At 38.3% G+C, this 17,592-nt stretch overlaps 1 protein-coding gene across 1 annotated transcript; it reads left to right on the plus strand.

The window, feature by feature from the left end:
• Positions 1-931: 931 nt before the first annotated feature.
• Positions 932-16,092, plus strand: LOC124140004 (hyphal wall protein 1-like). Its single transcript, XM_046507329.2, has 7 exons — positions 932-1,358; positions 1,826-1,867; positions 2,544-2,891; positions 4,444-4,572; positions 5,155-5,328; positions 5,776-5,845; positions 12,184-16,092. The coding sequence occupies exons 1-7, from the start codon at positions 1,310-1,312 to the stop codon at positions 12,743-12,745; spliced, it is 1,374 nt and encodes a 457-aa protein (XP_046363285.2). The 5' UTR covers positions 932-1,309; the 3' UTR covers positions 12,746-16,092.
• The last annotated feature ends 1,500 nt before the right edge of the window (positions 16,093-17,592 follow it).

Genomic DNA, 17,592 nt, shown 5'->3' on the forward strand with positions numbered 1-17,592 from the left:
TGACACATTTGGGGGTATATATTCAACATGATGACACGAATAATTAGTACTAATTGCCAAATCACAAAATGCGTCCCTACGTTTCCATGAAACTGTCACCACGAGTGCATCTCCATGGTCAAGGGGTTCTTCCCAGATGGGAGTAAGGAAAGGTCTTCGGAAAGAGCAGCGAACATTGTAGCAACACCGTTTTGCAGCGCCCTGTGTTGAAATTACATATCATACATAGTATATAGAAATATATATATAATACATCGCAACTATATCCAGTTTATCTAGCGCTTAATATTTTGTATATCGGATGTAAATTCGACTAATTCAATAAAAGTTGAAACATACCTCTTAACCTCTAAGTACGAATCCAGGTAGAGTTGCATAAATATTGGCGTTCTTTTCTTCAGTTATTTACTGAACCCTTGTGATGTTATTTCGGCTCAGATGTTCACCAAAGGTGATACAGGGGTCAGTTATAGTTACCTTGCATGTACATATCCCCACCTTCACCTTTATAATAAACATACATCTCTACCGTTTTTAGTGATAAAGTTAATAAACCTCAAATTAGATCAACATCGTTATATTAGTGATGATATACAGTTATACTCTACTTAACTAATATTGTCAGCGGATGGAGTAAATATATCTTTTTTCACTGTTTTCTTTGGGAATTTATGCAAACATAGCAATGGATAAATACACTTGCGAAATTGAATTGAAGGTCAGCAAATATTAAACTTGGATGTATATTTGAACATCAACGAGAGAGGAGAGTCGTTGCTGTGCATCTATGCGACTGTCAACGTCCCAACAGTGAATACCTACATGTACCTCTCACGTCCCTTACAAGTAGCCTAATTTATCACTGAGCACACAATAGCAGAGACATGTGCTTTCGCCGCAAGTCCTCTGGATGCGCTAGGCGGGAGATTGTGTGTGGGAAACGAGAAGTGTTGAATTGAAGAAATTATTTACCTATCACAATTGACCTGTGTATTAGAGCGGGACCATCTGGCGACGTTATGGTATAAATGGACCGAACAATTGCTAAATGTCGTTCCACACAATGCGTACTATATATGACGACTGGAGAATCACATTCCTTGTAGTAGGTGAAATCACAACTAGTAGTTTTTGTGGCGGACATAATGGCGGAGAAAGCATTTCGCAACGCTCAAGTGCACAACATGATGTGAATATGTTCATAACTAATATAAAAGGTATGAGCGAGCTTGAAGGGGATGACCCCAGCAGATGTGGGCATAGGGGAGACATAGGGAGACTCAGAATGGATTAAGAGATACTAACAAGCATGGATATAGGTTGGGTCATACCATTGGCTGTGTTTCTTGTAAACACGGGTAGGTACATGTACATTAAGTTGAAGAGATTCAGGTATCCGTGTGGCATGAGATGTATATAAGTAACATAAGTATTATAATCCTGATCACGCATTTTTAAAACCCCGAGGAACATGTTATATATATATATATATGAATTATTAAATAAATGCGATTTAATATCACCTTCATTTATAAATATGATTGATATGTTATGTATGTACATATGTATATAGATATACATGCATTCACAGTGGTGTGATGTGTGAATAAATAGTATAATTAATACCTATTGTTCACATACAGTCTTGTTGTTGTTTGTTTATTTGTTGTTTAACGCTGCACGCAGCAATATTCCAGCTATATGACGGCGGTCACATACAGTCTGACGACCGAGGAAAAATAAGATCATTAGTGCGAATACGATATAATAACATTCTGATTGGTAAGAATTATGTGCTGTATATGATATTTGTATTTACTTCCAGTGCACCGGGTCTATGCCGAGTGTCCTCAAGATCGAATTCCGGGTAAGACTAATATGGAATACATGGAAAACTAGTATTAGTTTCATTTACAGTAAACTACGGTTATAACGAACACGCTTATAACGAACTGACCGATAAAACGAACTTATTTTTAAGTCCCGGCTATTTGATGTATATATGCTGTATATAATGCTTATAACGAACTACGGTTATAACGAACTAAAATTAGTGGTCCATTTGAGTTCGTTATAACCATAGTTGACTGTAATAGGATGCAGTACACAGGTAAAAACGACATTAGTATCAGAATGTCCTCCCACTACCGTGTCGGGTGAGTACATCGAGGCACACGCAGGAAGGAACAAAGTTGATGATCTTGATGCACCTAAGGACACATATAATTATCCACCTTTAATAACGTGGTAGTGACGTGGATATATATGACAGGTCTCGTGAACTCAATTGTTCTGTCATCAGCTTGAGCTAAATCACGTTGCCATTATTAATATAATAACTGACGATTTAACAAATATCCATAATAAAAAGGCCATTTATTCCATGTTTGTAGAACATAACTTCAAGCATCTGTTTTGACAAAAATTCGTTGCCCCACATCCTGAAGGTCAGGATATTAGTTGCTGTCGTTTATAAACAATGGGGATTTTCTCACAGGGTGTAAAAACTCACTAACTCATTGACAATCTCACTCACACTTCAGTCGTGGACCTGTGCGGTACCGACCCATTCACAGACTACGTCTTCCACATCCAGAGTGCCGGCATGTCCGGTGGCTTTAGTCACTGCAGCTGTACTTTGTCTACTACACAAGACAACAACAGCGTCACCATCAACCCCTCAGCCGACGTCATACCATCCATCTGCCAGGCGTACATCCTCGTCGTCGACGGACTACCCCGTGGCTCGGCCTACGCTTGGTGTAACAGACAGGGGGAGTTCGAGGCTGTCATGGATAAAGCCACACCGTGGTCTGTAGACGTCGTGAAGACATCGTCGACGGCGCCAGCTACTGACCCGGGCCATTGTCTGCTTGTTCGTGGTAGCAGTCGTAAGTGGTTTTAAGTAGATATAATATGCAACCTCTGCGGATGTACAAGATACAATAAGTGACAGTATACGAAGAGTGTCTTTGTATAAAATGGGGAAAGTGACAGAATGCTAAGATATCTCATATTTTTTGCATACACATGTACGTTCTCTAAGCTCACATATACATTTATACGATTGTCGGATCATGAATGGATAATATACGATGTACCATTCGGGAATCTTCTGGTAGATAAATATCTGTAGAACTAAGTTATGTTTAGATAAAGTAGTGCTAAATATTATTTGAAACGGATGCATAGAGATTACAAACATATTATCCCTGTTTTCGTTGCGTAGCCAATGTAACGTCATTGGATTTCAAACAGTTCTCACAATGTATAATATATATGTAATGGTTTTAGTTTGAGACGCTGGACATCGCCTGTTGTTGTTTTTTTTTGTCTAAAAGGATGCATGAGTTAGTGAATGTTGTTTAACGCCAGAGTCAGAAATATCACAGCCGCCCGTAACAGACGCGTCCTGGAGTGAGGTACAATTTAACGTCGCAGCCATACAGTGACAAACCAGTGGTTGATATTATGAACAACAACCCACTCAGTCGGAGTCTGGACAAGAGTGAGGTACAATTTAACATCGCAGCCATACAGCGACAAACCAGCGGTTGATATTATGAACAACAGCCCACTCAGTCGGGTCCCAGGAAACACAATCAACCGAGCCCAACCACCCGACCTAATTTAGTTGTTAACAGTAGAATGCATCGGACCTCTTCTAACACGGGTCCCTCTGCTATAGATTCAGTTCTAATGTCACGGGCCCATAGATTACAAGCATCCGCAGCGGTGCATGTTTTAACATTGTATAGACATACTTCCGAATGTCACGTCAAGGGGAAGTCAGTGTCTAACTGAACAAGTAGCAAATGACATATCGCTTGTTGTTATATGAACAATATGACAGCGCTTGTCGTTCTACCTGACTTCAACCTATTTCCAAAGGTGTACAAATAATACAATTAGAGTCGTGAGTCAGCTGATACAATCAACGCCCGTGCAGCCACCATTGAAGTCCCAGCCAGAGGTGGTATAGGCCCCGTGGCCACATTCTTGTGGATATTGTACACAGAGATAGTGCTGTACCACTGAAGGACTTTACCGGCATACCCACACCCATCCAGCCAAGGCAAGCTTTACTTAAGGATGCCTCAGCTGCACCCGACGTTACACCAATAGAGTATTAGATATCACAATCAGACACACGCCTCAGGAACACGCGGGACTAGAGCACAGGGAGTATTAGCTTTAAAAAACAGCGGGCTTATATACAATGGTATTTCAATATTTCATTTCAGGGATGTTTATATTCAAAACGTTGTGATGGAGACTGATGCTATTTGTGCACCCTGTGGTCGGATCTTGTCATGCGTGTTCTGTAATAGGCTTTATTTATAGGCGATACTGCGATTATTATATTATATTCATACAAATGTTTGTGTGTTTGGGTGCAACGCGTTTCGTTCAGTGGTGATTAAGAGAGTGTTCGTGTTTCAGTGTTGACGGTGGCGTGTCGGAATGACGGAACTGGGAAGGATGTGACACGTCCAACAACTACACCAACTACACCAACAACGCGGGTACCATCGAGGATTGTGACACAAGAACCGTCCATTAACACTACCGGTAGGACTGTAACGATAGTGTCGTGCACACAGTGGGGTGGTATTTGCACGTTTGTGTCTCTAAGCTGATATTTATAAGGTTCAGATTAGCATTACAATATGCCATTGTACATGTACTCGTACTATGCAATAGTGTCCCGAGGTTTATAGCTACTTACGCGGCATGGTATTCACTTCAGGAAAATACATGTCTGTTGACATGTAGCGAATCACCCAATTCAATGTTTCACAAATGCTCTTTCATTTTTTCATATATGAATATGTACTTTATAAATATAATAATTAGTTCAGTGCTTATGTGCACTGAAGAAACACCGAAAAGATAAAACTTCGATAATTCGACGTCTTATAGACCATCAAAACTGAATACACTGTTCAAAAGAAGTTAAAGAATACCCGATTCTTTCATATTACTATGACACAATAACTATAGTAATGAATGAATCTGGTCTTCTTTAACTTTTATAGTAATATATAGATATATATCCACAGTACGAGACAAACGGTGTGCCAATAACAAGTATGTGACTCTGGTCTCAAGAGGGATATTTCATAATGTACAGCTCCTGTCGTTGATATTTAGTGACAGGCACCAACATCCAGACTGAAGGTCCGGCGACAACGGAAGAAACAGCGGCCACTCCCTTCATCACCACACCGTCACCCACAGCGAACCTTAGACTCTTCACTACATCTTCACCCTCGACAGTCCCTCCAGTCGTAGCCCAACAGACATCCACAAGGATGGATAATGAAAGTAAGTTGTCTTCTTATACACAGCACTGATATGGAATCGAATGGCTTATAAAAATGCATATAATTGAAAAGGAATAACTTCCCGGAAATGAATATTCTGAAGACATGTTTTTAAACAATACCACATGGCGAAACGAAGGTGTCATGACATTGAAAGTGGAAATGAATATAGGATTTGCAAGGAATTGATCCGTCGTTTGTAAAATAATTTTTCAAATATATTTGAGTCAGGTTAATCTCCACGTTAAACTTTGACATTTGATTCATATCTGCAAATAACTTAAATCAAATGATAATTAAGATACAATACATGTATCCTTGCAAATTCAAATTAATATAAATGTACACAGAAGCAATAAAGTAGCAAATTTACTGGTACACGATTGATGTATTGTTGGATGAACTAGTACCTCTTCCAGGCTGTTCCACAAGCACTTCTGTTCTTCAGAGGCCATCATCATCGGAGTGTCTGTTGGCGCGGTGCTGTTGCTCATCCTCATCTCTGTCATCATCTACAGGTAGGTGCTACGTCTCACATTGGACCGCTTAGTCAGTTGGCCACCAGCAGAAAAGAGGCTTAGTTTAGATTTTCGTTCCCACATTTTCCTGTATACCTTAAACCTTTTCTGTTGCATAAAGGAGGTATCTGTACACAATATTCATTGGGTAGTAAGCTTGCAAGTGTGTGCAGGAATTTTCAGGGGGTCAAAATTGCATAAATTGAAGGAAAAATGCATACTTTGACAAAATTGGCTGTAACATTTTCATTAAGTCATTAAATTATCCAAATTAAGTCTTTGATTACAGGTAATAGGTTCGGTTATCTGAATTTGGCAAACATTTTGTTTCATTTAACTGTTATTCTAATTCTCAGTGGAAACATTGGTAAAAATCATGTTTTTTTACTTCATTTTCAAATCTTGTGAGTAGGTAAAACACTAATTCCATTGAATTGTGACAATAAAACCACTATAACCGGGTATTAAAATCTGCCTTAACCATTGTACTATCCTATACAAAAAAACAAAATGAAAATATATTACATAGGGGTTGAGATATTGTATACAATGTTACCCCCACCCCCCAAAAACCAATTTTGATGAAAATTGCTTATTGAGTTATGGTGGTAGATGATGTTGCTGTAGTGGATGAGTGGGATAATTGCAACAATGCCTAAACACACCAAAATAGTAAACTCAGAAAGAAAAAATATGTTTCAAGTTTTTCTGTGAGCATTTATGGTGGCCATCTTGAATTTAAAGATGGCCGCCATTTTGACCTGTTTTTAAAAACAAGATCTTATACAGTTCTTCAACATGGTCATGTAATATATCATATGAAAGCTTTTTACATTGTCTTTTCAATGATGTACATTATTCACTGACTCCTGTGGAAAATTGATCCCCAACAATGAAAAAAGGAAATATTGAAAGCTGATTTTTCTCACGACTTCAACCCATACCCAAATTTAGATTTAAATTAAAATGGACATATTTTCACTCAAAATTGTAGATATACAGCACTTTTGTCTGAGCATTTCACTAGTTTATAATTTGAGTGAAGAAACAAACATGAGAATACTTGTAGTATTAAGTATTAAAAATAAAATGTGAAATAATGTCACCGTCAGAGTCCGTCGCATCTGGAGAGGTAGGTAAGTTAAATTGTTTCTGTTTAGGCATGACATAGCACAACTGCATCCAAGGGAATATCCCATGATGTTCTTGGCGCAGCTACACCTGAATGAGGAGCATCTGCCTGTTGTGCATTTACAGGTGAGCAATTCCAGACACAGCGCTGGCATTCATTCCTGGGTCATTGGGATGGGTTCTGTGACATCGTCTGTAGACATCCACCTATACTCTTCTGGTGGTGGAATGTCCTTTGTGTGCGGAACACCACGTGATGCAAATGTGTTGACATCTGAGTAGAGGTTGTGTGGTGGGAGTTCCTCTAGGTCTCCAACTCTGTGGAACATGTCAGCTGTAAGTGTATTAATGCTACTTGCAGTCGATGCTGGATTGTACACTTTGATGACAAGTGAGTCTGTCTCTTTCATGTTGAAGGCACCAGTTTTTTCTGTTGGTTGCAACAAATATGGTTGTGCGATAAATATGTTCCAGGTCCACAACCTGTGACCGCATGGAATGCTGGTAGAGCTGCTGCAATATCTGAGAGAATGAGAGATTGATGTACATCATCAACTGATATGCACCCATTCATATCTGAGCAGAAAACGATGTTTATGATGCGTCAGCTGTACTCTAACATCAGTGTCTCAGCTGTTAATGACACTGTGGTCGTATCCATTGCAGGAGGCATCCATGACATTGATCACCAATCGTGTAGCTGCCTCTTTATGTGTTGACAGTAGATTTGGCATTGCTTCAGATTGATCTATGGAAGATACTGCTGTAATTGGGCTGCTTAATCCACCTGCAATGATGATGATTTGATGATTATGATGGAGATGCTGTGCCTGTGTGTGCAATTATGTGGTCGAGAATTGTATCAAATTTTGCTTGTTCATTTCAATAAAACTGGACAATGTAGCCAGCAGAAGGATGTCTCATTTATCTATTATTCTTCAAGTTTTCTTTGATCGATCACCTCCTTTTGTCCGAGTTGCAGATTTTACTGACTTTGCAACATATTGGTCAAAGACATCATCGACTTAAGTACAAGTTTCACCGAAGTTCTTCAGCACATTCCAATTGAAAACATCAGCCAAATCTCCAAAGGGCCTAGCTTTGCTTGGTTTGCCTATAACCTGTACAAGAGCCATGCCAGAAATAACAATGCATTATGTGTCATCAGTTGATGGTACCATGAGAATCTGCAAGCAAATGTGATAATGCAGCTTTGTTGTACAAAGTAGGCCATCTGTTGTTGCCAGGGAAGGTGGGGTCTGGGACAGCTCATGTGTTAGAAGATGTGGTACGTTTACTTCTCTTCCACTGAGGGTGGCACTCAGCAACCTTCTGAAACGTTGTCTTCCTTGCTTAAAGGTATTGGTTTGAGTTGACTTCTTTGATATCTGCATGATGTACAGTGCGGAACATGTACTGTTGGACACACTTTTGATATTTTGTCATGAATACTCTTAGCATTATCCGCCAATCGATTGTCAGTGAACTCTGACAAAAGCTTGTCACCTCGATTCATACCATGATGATGTAATATCTTCCTTAGATCAATCTGCAGCAATACCAAATCTACCAAATCAGATATAGGTGGGTGCAGGTACTGCAAAGGACCTACTATTCATACAAGTTGATGATGTACATCAATCTCTCACTCAAGATGTTGTAGCAACTCTACCAGCATTCCATGCGGTCATGGTTGTGACACAACAAGCCAGTTCAGTGGTAATGGCAAGAAGTCGACCTGGAACATATTTATCGCACAATCAGATTTGTTCTAACCAACAGAAGAAACTGGTGCCTTCAACATGAAAAAGACAGAAACATTTGTTGTCAAAGTGTACAATCCAGCATCGACTGCAACTAGCATTAATACACTTACAGCTGACATGTTCCACAGAGTTGGAGACCTAGAGAAACTCCCACCACACAACCTCTACTCAGATGTCAGCACCAGTGCATCACGTGGTGTTCTGCACACAAAGGAAAGGCTGACATTCCACCACCAGAAGAGTATAGGTGGTCATCTACTGAGGATGTCATAGAAACCATCCCAATGAGCCAGAAACGAATGCCAGCACTGTGTCTAGAATTGCTCACATGTAAATGCACAACAGGCAGATGCTCCAAGAACATCATGGGATGTTCCCTTGGATGCAGTTGTGCTATGTCATGCCTAAACAGAAACAACTTACATGTACCTACCTTTCCAGAAGAGATGGACTCTGACGGTGACTAGAGGTGACATTATTTCACAGCCCTTGACTCTGTGATGTAATCTTTAATACTTCATAATACTACAAGTATTCTCATGTTTTTTTTTCACTCAAACGATAAACTAGTGAAATGCTCAGACAAAAGTGCAGTTTATCTACAATTTGTGAGTGAAACGATGTCCATTTTATTAAAATACGACTTTGGAGGTTGGTTGGTGTTGCTAGAGAAATTAGCTTTCGATATATCATTTGTTGTATTATTGGGGGATAAGATTACCACAGAAGTCAGTGAATAAGGTACATCATTAAAAAGACAATGTAAAAAAGCTTCCATATGATATATTACATGACCATGTTGTAGAACTAAAGTGCTGTATATCTACAATTTTGAGTGAAAATATGTCCATTTCAATATAAATCTAAATTTGGGTATGGGTTGAAGTCACGAGAGAAATTAGCTTTCAATATTTCCTTTTTTCATTGTTGGGGATCAATTTACCACAGGAGTCAGTGAATAATGTACATCATTGAAAAGACAATGTAAAAAGCTTTCATATGATATATTACATGACCATGTTGAAGAACTATATAAGATCTTGTTTTTAAAAACAGGTCAAAATAGCGGCCATCTTGAAATTCAAGATGGCCACCATAAATGCTCACAGAAAAACTTGAAACATAATTTTTCTTTCTGAGTTTACTATTTTGGTGTGTTTAGGCATTGTTGCAATTATCCCACTCATCCACTACAGCAACATCATCTACCACCATAACTCAATAAGCAATTTTCATCAAAATTGGTTTTTGGGGGGTGGGGTAACATTGTATACAATATCTCAACCCCTATGTAATATATTTTCATTTTGTTTTTTGTATAGGATAGTACAATGGTTAAGGCAGATTTTAATACCCGGTTATAGTGGTTGTCACAATTCAATGGAATTAGTGTTTTACCTACTCACAAGATTTGAAAATGAAGTAAAAAAACATGATTTTTACCAATGTTTCCACTGAGAATTAGAATAACAGTTAAATGAAACAAAATGTTTGCCAAATTCAGATAACCGAACCTATTACCTGTAATCAAAGACTTAATTTGGATAATTTAATGACTTAATGAAAATTTTGACCCCCTGAAAATTCCTGCACACACTTGCAAGCTTACTACCCAATGAAAATTGTGTACAGATACCTCCTTTATACAATAGAAAAGGTTTAAGGTATACAGGAAAATGTGGGAACGAAAATCTTGTTTTTCACCCCTGGCCAACTGACTAGCTGCAGTCAGCTCCGAATATAACGGATGAACTTTATTCTCCATCACTCGTATTGACATCCTCGATAACAAACCATAGCTTTGTTTATGAAGTGGCCTCACCACCTCCATCACTCCGATGTCTAACTGAGCAGGGAACTGCTCTCGCGAAGGGCAGTAATTTCATTGGGGAGTTATTTAGCGTCGAGCCGAACGACTGTCTAAAAACTAGGTTATAGTAGACAATCCTAGGTAATAATCTTAACAGAAATGGAGATATACTCTATGATCGAGGATATGGTATTGAAGGTTATTTGATATGGTAACTTACCCGATACTACAGACGCGACGATCTTTGGATATTCGTTAAACCAGAATGAAATTATTTAACAAAAGTACCAAGATGACAAATGAAAGAGGGATACTAAGTCATTGCAAATTCGTCATGCTTTTTTTGTTATAAAACACTGCTGTGTGTGATCGAGTTGTGAGCGATTGTTACTGGTATCATCATTGAAAGTTTTAATGTTGTTTAAAGAAGCCCCACCGCTTTGAGGTTAGAAAGGGTAACACCGACCATGTAGGACCTTCTTGTTCAGAGTTGCACCCCTTAACATTGCCAGGACCCGCTTGTCGTTTGTTCGAATTCCAGAATCTCCACGGTTATGATCAGTGATCTGTCACTCGTGTAGCGTGCCTTTCGCGTGATAACATCTACGACCTGTATGAGTTTGGTCTTTCCAAAGCAAAGCTGACATGTCGGAATATAACTGAAATGCTGCCATAATCGGAGATGCACCTAATTCAATTCAATACTTACCTTTAACAAGAGGGGCTTACATCTTTTAATTTTCAAGTGGAGAAAATAGAAACTAAATGAATTAGTTCAAATCTTAATATACTTGCACGTTTTCATAAGTTACATCTCTGTTTTACATTTTATACTTGTATCCAAAACTGGCTAATATGAGCCTATTTGCCCTCTTGCTAATATATTCATATTCAGGTTTCAGATATAAAAAAAAATCTTAACAACCTTTTTATATGCAATTATCAGTATCGAAATATTTACACCAGTATTTAACCATATCAAACATTCTAATATATTTCAAAGAATATCGCCAAATAAACCATATCATTACATGTACACATTTTTACTCTAAGTATATTCTTACAATACTCGAGAGAAACGTTCACAATATTATAAGCCTTGGGCAAATTCCGTAAGCATAACACAGTACACTGCCAACATATCTGTCAAATAATAATAACATGGTTTCAACACGAAGAAAGAATGATTAAACTTTGCGATCTAGACAACATTATATTTTTCCTACCCTGATCCGCCAACTTTTTCAACAAAAGTAAATATACTATTTATACTTACAAACATTCTGAAATATGAAAATATACCAACCACCTTGATTGCTTAATTGTCATAAAACCACTTGTATATATTCCTTATCTTACCCCCTTTTCTAAACATTATAAACTTAATCGTTTCCACATTGAGTTACTCCACTCTATTGAATACTAAAGAACACCTAAATCCTTTGGAAGACCGTCGTTTATTATCCGTGACCTGTCACTCGTGTACCGTGCCTTCAACGAGAGTGATAATATATACAACCTGTTTTTTTTTGGACTTTCCAAGAACAGTAATCTGACAGGTCGGAATAAAATTGAAATACTCCCCATCTGGTGGATACACAGAATTCACACACTCTTCCTCTTTGGTACAGGTTATGTTGCCGAAATGAAAGGCCAGTTGAAAAGTATACACCACATGAGATACCCGACGTAAAACCCATGACTGAAGTCGTCCCAAGCTCTAATCAAGACTACACGACCGTCCATCCCGCCACTCTCTATTCCAATAAAGATAAATTGAGAAGAGTCAAGTCAAGCCCTCCAGGTACACGACCAAACATGCTTGCAGCTGATGACAGTCACATCCCTGCACACGCCATAACGGCAGATGGACACCTCTTCAAGGAGACATCGAAGGTGTTTCGCCAGCATCAACTGGATGTGTTCAAGGAAGGGAAGAGGAATGCGGAAAGGGTCAATAGTGGAGCGACCATTGAGGCAAAGCGGAGGTACATCACCAGGGTTGCCATAACAGGCAGTGGATACAGCTCTCAGCCAAACTCCAGAGTAAACAGCATTAAAAGGCAATCTGGCAAATTTGTTACGGCAGAGGAGGCATTCATGAAGAGGGAAAGATGGTATAAGGCTGAGCCCAGAAGCATCCTTGCTGATTCACGAAGTCGTAGTCACAGCGGTTACCTTGGTTCACTGTGATAGGGATGTGACAAGGTTATGTATTTAGTGCTTGCATATGCCGTTATCATTTTGTGTTTCAACCTCTGAGGTCCCTAATTATCTCGCAATGCCCATAGGCTTATGTATCTCCCTATTCTCCTGTTATAATATAAATGTCACCCCGATCCTAAAAGAGTGAACGGTTTCCGGGTTAACTAAGGAAATCTTCGCTGTGAGTCATCGGAATGATGTTCGCAAATAAGTGGCCTTACACTGCCCTTAGATTCGCCTTTGGTTCAGTTTGTTTTTCTTTCTTTGGACCCCCACTAACACCGATACAGCAACGAACATAGCATTATAAGGATGTCTGCGAGTTCATGGGCATATGCATTAGTTGGTTTGTGGTTTACGACGCACTCAGTAATATTCCAGTTTTATGACGGCGGTCCGTAAATAATCTGGCCTGGAACAGACAATAATTGCATCGGTATCATGAGCATCGATATACGCAGCTGGGAAACGATGACATGCATTAACCAAGTCAGCGAAACTAACAACCCGATCCCGTTAGTCGCCTCTTACGACAAGCATAGTCGCCTTTTACAGCGAGCATGAGTTGCTGAGGACCTATTCCCCACCCTGATCTTCAGGGGCCTTATGAGCATATGCAATTCAGGAAAATGTTCATGCTATTAAGGGCAATAATCATATTGGGAACCATTTTTTTTATTTCTTCGTACTGTATATAAAAGGCACCTTATCACTTATACCATCACCCAAATACTAAGAAGTATTCCAAGGTGACAAAGGAGATGAAATACAACAATGCGTCGACAAGCCTGCGTTTTAACATAAGATTCAGGTGTGGTTGTGTTACAGGATTGTACGACCGCTTCTTATAGCAACCATTACTTACTCTTCGAGTGCACGCAATGGTATCAAATGATATATGTTATTGTCTGTTGACCTTTATACACCAGAGCCCACTTTCACAAAGCGACCTTAGCGTTACGACTTTTGTAAGCCTATGTTAAAGTACGGGAGATAAAATAAAAATGATCGCAGAGCTTTGGTTGCTTTGTGCAAGTTGGCCCAGATTTGTGCATGCATTGATGTAAAATAACCATCGACCACTTTGCGAGCATTTACAGTTATAGACTCCAGAATTCGATATAGCGATTACCTGAGCGGCTTACATAAGTATGCATTTGCATTTAAAATAGTTATGTGAACGGAACTTAGCATTTAGTACCGAAGAGTTTGTGCTAGTTGAAATGTATCTGAAACACACTGAACAATGTGTTACATGAATTCGTGTTGCCATGTAGACAAACGTAGCCTTTGGTATGTGATACCGAGTTGTGTTAGCCTGAGACACATATCAGTAAAGCCATAGAAGAGTGCACATCTAATATAACTATGAGATCGTCGAGATGCATCATGTAATCAAGTTCATCTGTTGATCGAATTGAAGATAAAGCATGTACTACTTATGCTGGGTGATAAAAAAACAATAAACATTCTACGTGAAGAAAGGTCCAAGTAAAAGAAATCAATAAAGCAGGAAAAGGACAACAGTAACCCCACAAAAAAATGCACACAAGTTTTAGACCCAGGTTTGAATATTTTCTATCTGCAGCGTCACATTACATCGTAGACTTTACAGTTGTCTTAGTTTCTATATACCTTGCCCTAATAAAATAAACACGAACATTTCTATATACGTATTATACATGTAAATGCATATATATTCATATTCCAATAATTATTTGGACAACATTTATGCTAAATGAGAGTGAGTTCTCATACATCGAAAGTTTCATTACTGTTGGTGATTACAGAGTCAAATCTAATGGAGCGACCTATCCGTGGCTGTCTATACAAAAGAACTATGTCACTCCTACAACAATGCCACAAAGTGTTTGGTATAATTACCTACAGCAATGAAACAATGTTGATTGAATGTTAATAATATACCATAAAGCCACTAAGTGTTTGGTATAATTACCTACAGCAATGAAACAATGTTGATTGAATGTTAATAATATACCATAAAGCCACTAAGTGTTTAGTATATTTACCTACAGCAATGAAACATTGTTGATTGAATGTTAATAATATACCATAAAGCCACTAAGTGTTTAGTATATTTACCTGCAGCAATGAAACATTGTTGATTGAATGTTAATAATATACCATAAAGCCACTAAGTGTTTAGTATATTTACCTGCAGCAATGAAACATTGTTGATTGAATGTTAATAATATACCATAAAGCCACTAAGTGTTTAGTATATTTACCTACGGCAAAGAAACAATCTTGATTGAATGTTAATAATATACCATAAAGCCACGAAGTGTTTAGTATATTTACCTACGGCAAAGAAACGAAGCTGATGTGAATGTAAAAATATCTAATAATGCCACAATGTATTTATTTACCTAAGGCATAGAGATAATGCTGAATTTATATGAATTGGTGCCTTAAAGCATAAACGTAAAAACGAACATGCCAGGTTATATTAGTACGGATGTGGAAACCATAATATATTTTGCACAATTTACTAAAATATGTAATGGCTTGTATCAAGAGACCTGTATTATTATTAGAAACTATGTGCTTACTACATACATGTATGTCTCAGGAAAAATAATTTTTCATCCTACCTCACTACTGAAATAAACTAATCTGTTTGGTTGTTACGAAGGGCGTTCAATAAGTTTTGCAACTTCAATATATGACCAAGTCGACGAATATGTTTTGCACTTTTATTTTTCAATATAATCTCCACTCATCTCAATATACGTATTCCATTTGTCCTTGAAGCTTTTAATACCACTTTTATAGAAATCCGCAGATTGGCCCTCTAACCACGCCTCCGTGGCAGCCTTTATATCCTCGTCTTCGTGATGTAACTGTATAGCACCGACTTAGCCCTTAGTGACTAGTAAGGTGAATGGAGATTATATTGAAAAATAAAAGTGCAAAAGATATTCTGCCATTTGGTCTTATATTGAAGTTGCAAAACTTTTTGAACGCCCCTCGTAGTATTGTGGCCTAGATGGATGTGGTTTTAGACGAATAATTGTGTGATACCAAATCCTGAAATTACACATAATACACCCATTCACATGAACTATGGACAAAGTTGAGTCTGGAGATAACGTTTTAATGTTATTAATTATATTCCCATTTGTAATTTGCCATATCGACATTGTTTACCTGTGTCATGTGTCAATTGTATATCTGTAACATGCATATTGAAGTAACTATGAAATAAATATGAATATGCTTGTCCCATCACACTTTGTGTTCGATCACATACATTAGGACACATGTTATGTTGTCATTTGTGACAACCAGTTAGCTTGAGTATGCCGAAATAAGAAAAACGGTTATCACAATAATTCTATTTTATATTTCTGATACATATGTTTTGGTCGGTCGCTTTAGTGAGGAAAACATGTCATTATCTTTAAGTGCAGGATGCATGTTATTCCCATACTTAAAATTTATATGAAAAGGCCAGATATACTTTAATTATAAAATGCATTTGATCAAACATTATTTAAAAGGGTCAAAAGTTACCCATATCCTGATTTTTTAGCTTAATATTTTTCTTAAGGAAAGAGAGCCCGGAAAAATGAAAATAAAAAAGAAATCAATAGAAATAAAAAATGAACCCAAATATATTTTGTCTTGTGGTTGGTTTTTTTTGTGCTGGTCGCTCGATTCGAAGGCCCAACGATAAAGACATACGTGTCCTTCCCTTACTGCTTCGTCCACAGAATCAGTGAGTGTTGTTGTAATTGGCTTCGGGCCCGGGGTTACCAAGGGACCTTTCAGCAGCTACTTATGCGTGTTGTCGTTCCGTGTCGCCATGGGAAGTCAAAGACATCAATCTGCAACTAGCACTGCCGTCAGATGCTACTTTCTCAAGGTCCTGGAGCGATGGGTCCACGGGCCGTAGCTTCTAATTACCTACATTGGCATTAATGTATCGTCGTACAACCATACAGACATTAACGCAACACACGGTTTGAAACTGACATAAACATTTTTTAAACTTCAAACCAACTGTAAATGAAGGGCTCGTCACGGAATGGGCGAGGTTCGACTCGACCTCGAGACCACAAAGCCCGCACTGCTTGAATCACCACGCGAAGCTCTTTTTAAGGTGTTACAGTCCGACGTGCCTGTCACGTGCCCTGTGGTTTCGTTTGGATTGGTTAAAACATATCAGACCATGGTTACATGTTGTTTTCGTCGTGATCGGAAAATTCCGACCGGTGAGTCACGATCAATTGATATCTTAAGCCTTATCTCTGGTAGTACGTTAGTGAGACAAATCGGTTCGATTCTCTGCATACTTATTTATACGTCAGAGCTTTAAATGTATTCGTACTCTTATCTCACGTGCAAGAACGGAAAGAGTACACAACGAAGAACATTGGACATGGAAATGAATCCTAAATAATTAACAGTTTGCACATTTAGTGAGTGAGTGAGTTACAGCTTTACGTCACATCGGCAATATTTCAGCCATATCGTGACGGCACATTTAGTAAAACACAAAGGAAACGTGTACTTTGAAATAATGTGATAGAGTTACATCGCGTCTCTGAAATGAAAATATTTTACAGAAAGAAACAGTTGTTAAACTACAGTAATAAAACATAATCAAAAGGAGCCAAGAAACGTTTTCATTTTCAGATGCTGCTGCAGTAATCTTAACCAAATATTATAGACTTGCATGGGCTTTATTGGATTTTTTTCGTTCAGGGTCTGTGTGACAGACAAATAATGCCAGTGCGTATCAATTATACGTTATGCCTGCCTGTTATACAAACGTGTGCGATTTATAACCCAAACGTATTAAGCACAAA

The sequence above is a fragment of the Haliotis rufescens genome, unplaced genomic scaffold (genome assembly GCF_023055435.1).
Source record: "Haliotis rufescens isolate VD_foot unplaced genomic scaffold, xgHalRufe1.0.p SCAF_5, whole genome shotgun sequence".
Taxonomy (NCBI): Eukaryota; Metazoa; Mollusca; class Gastropoda; order Lepetellida; family Haliotidae; genus Haliotis; species Haliotis rufescens.

Excerpts from the sequence above, each read along its gene's own strand:
- LOC124140004 (XM_046507329.2), top strand. The coding sequence starts at position 1,310 with ATGGATATAGGTTGGGTCATACCATTGGCTGTGTTTCTTGTAAACACG. Across the intron at positions 1,359-1,825 it reads TGTGTTTCTTGTAAACACGG|TGCACCGGGTCTATGCCGAG; the intron begins GTAGGTACATGT and ends ATTTACTTCCAG. Across the intron at positions 4,573-5,154 it reads ACCGTCCATTAACACTACCG|TGACAGGCACCAACATCCAG; the intron begins GTAGGACTGTAA and ends GTTGATATTTAG.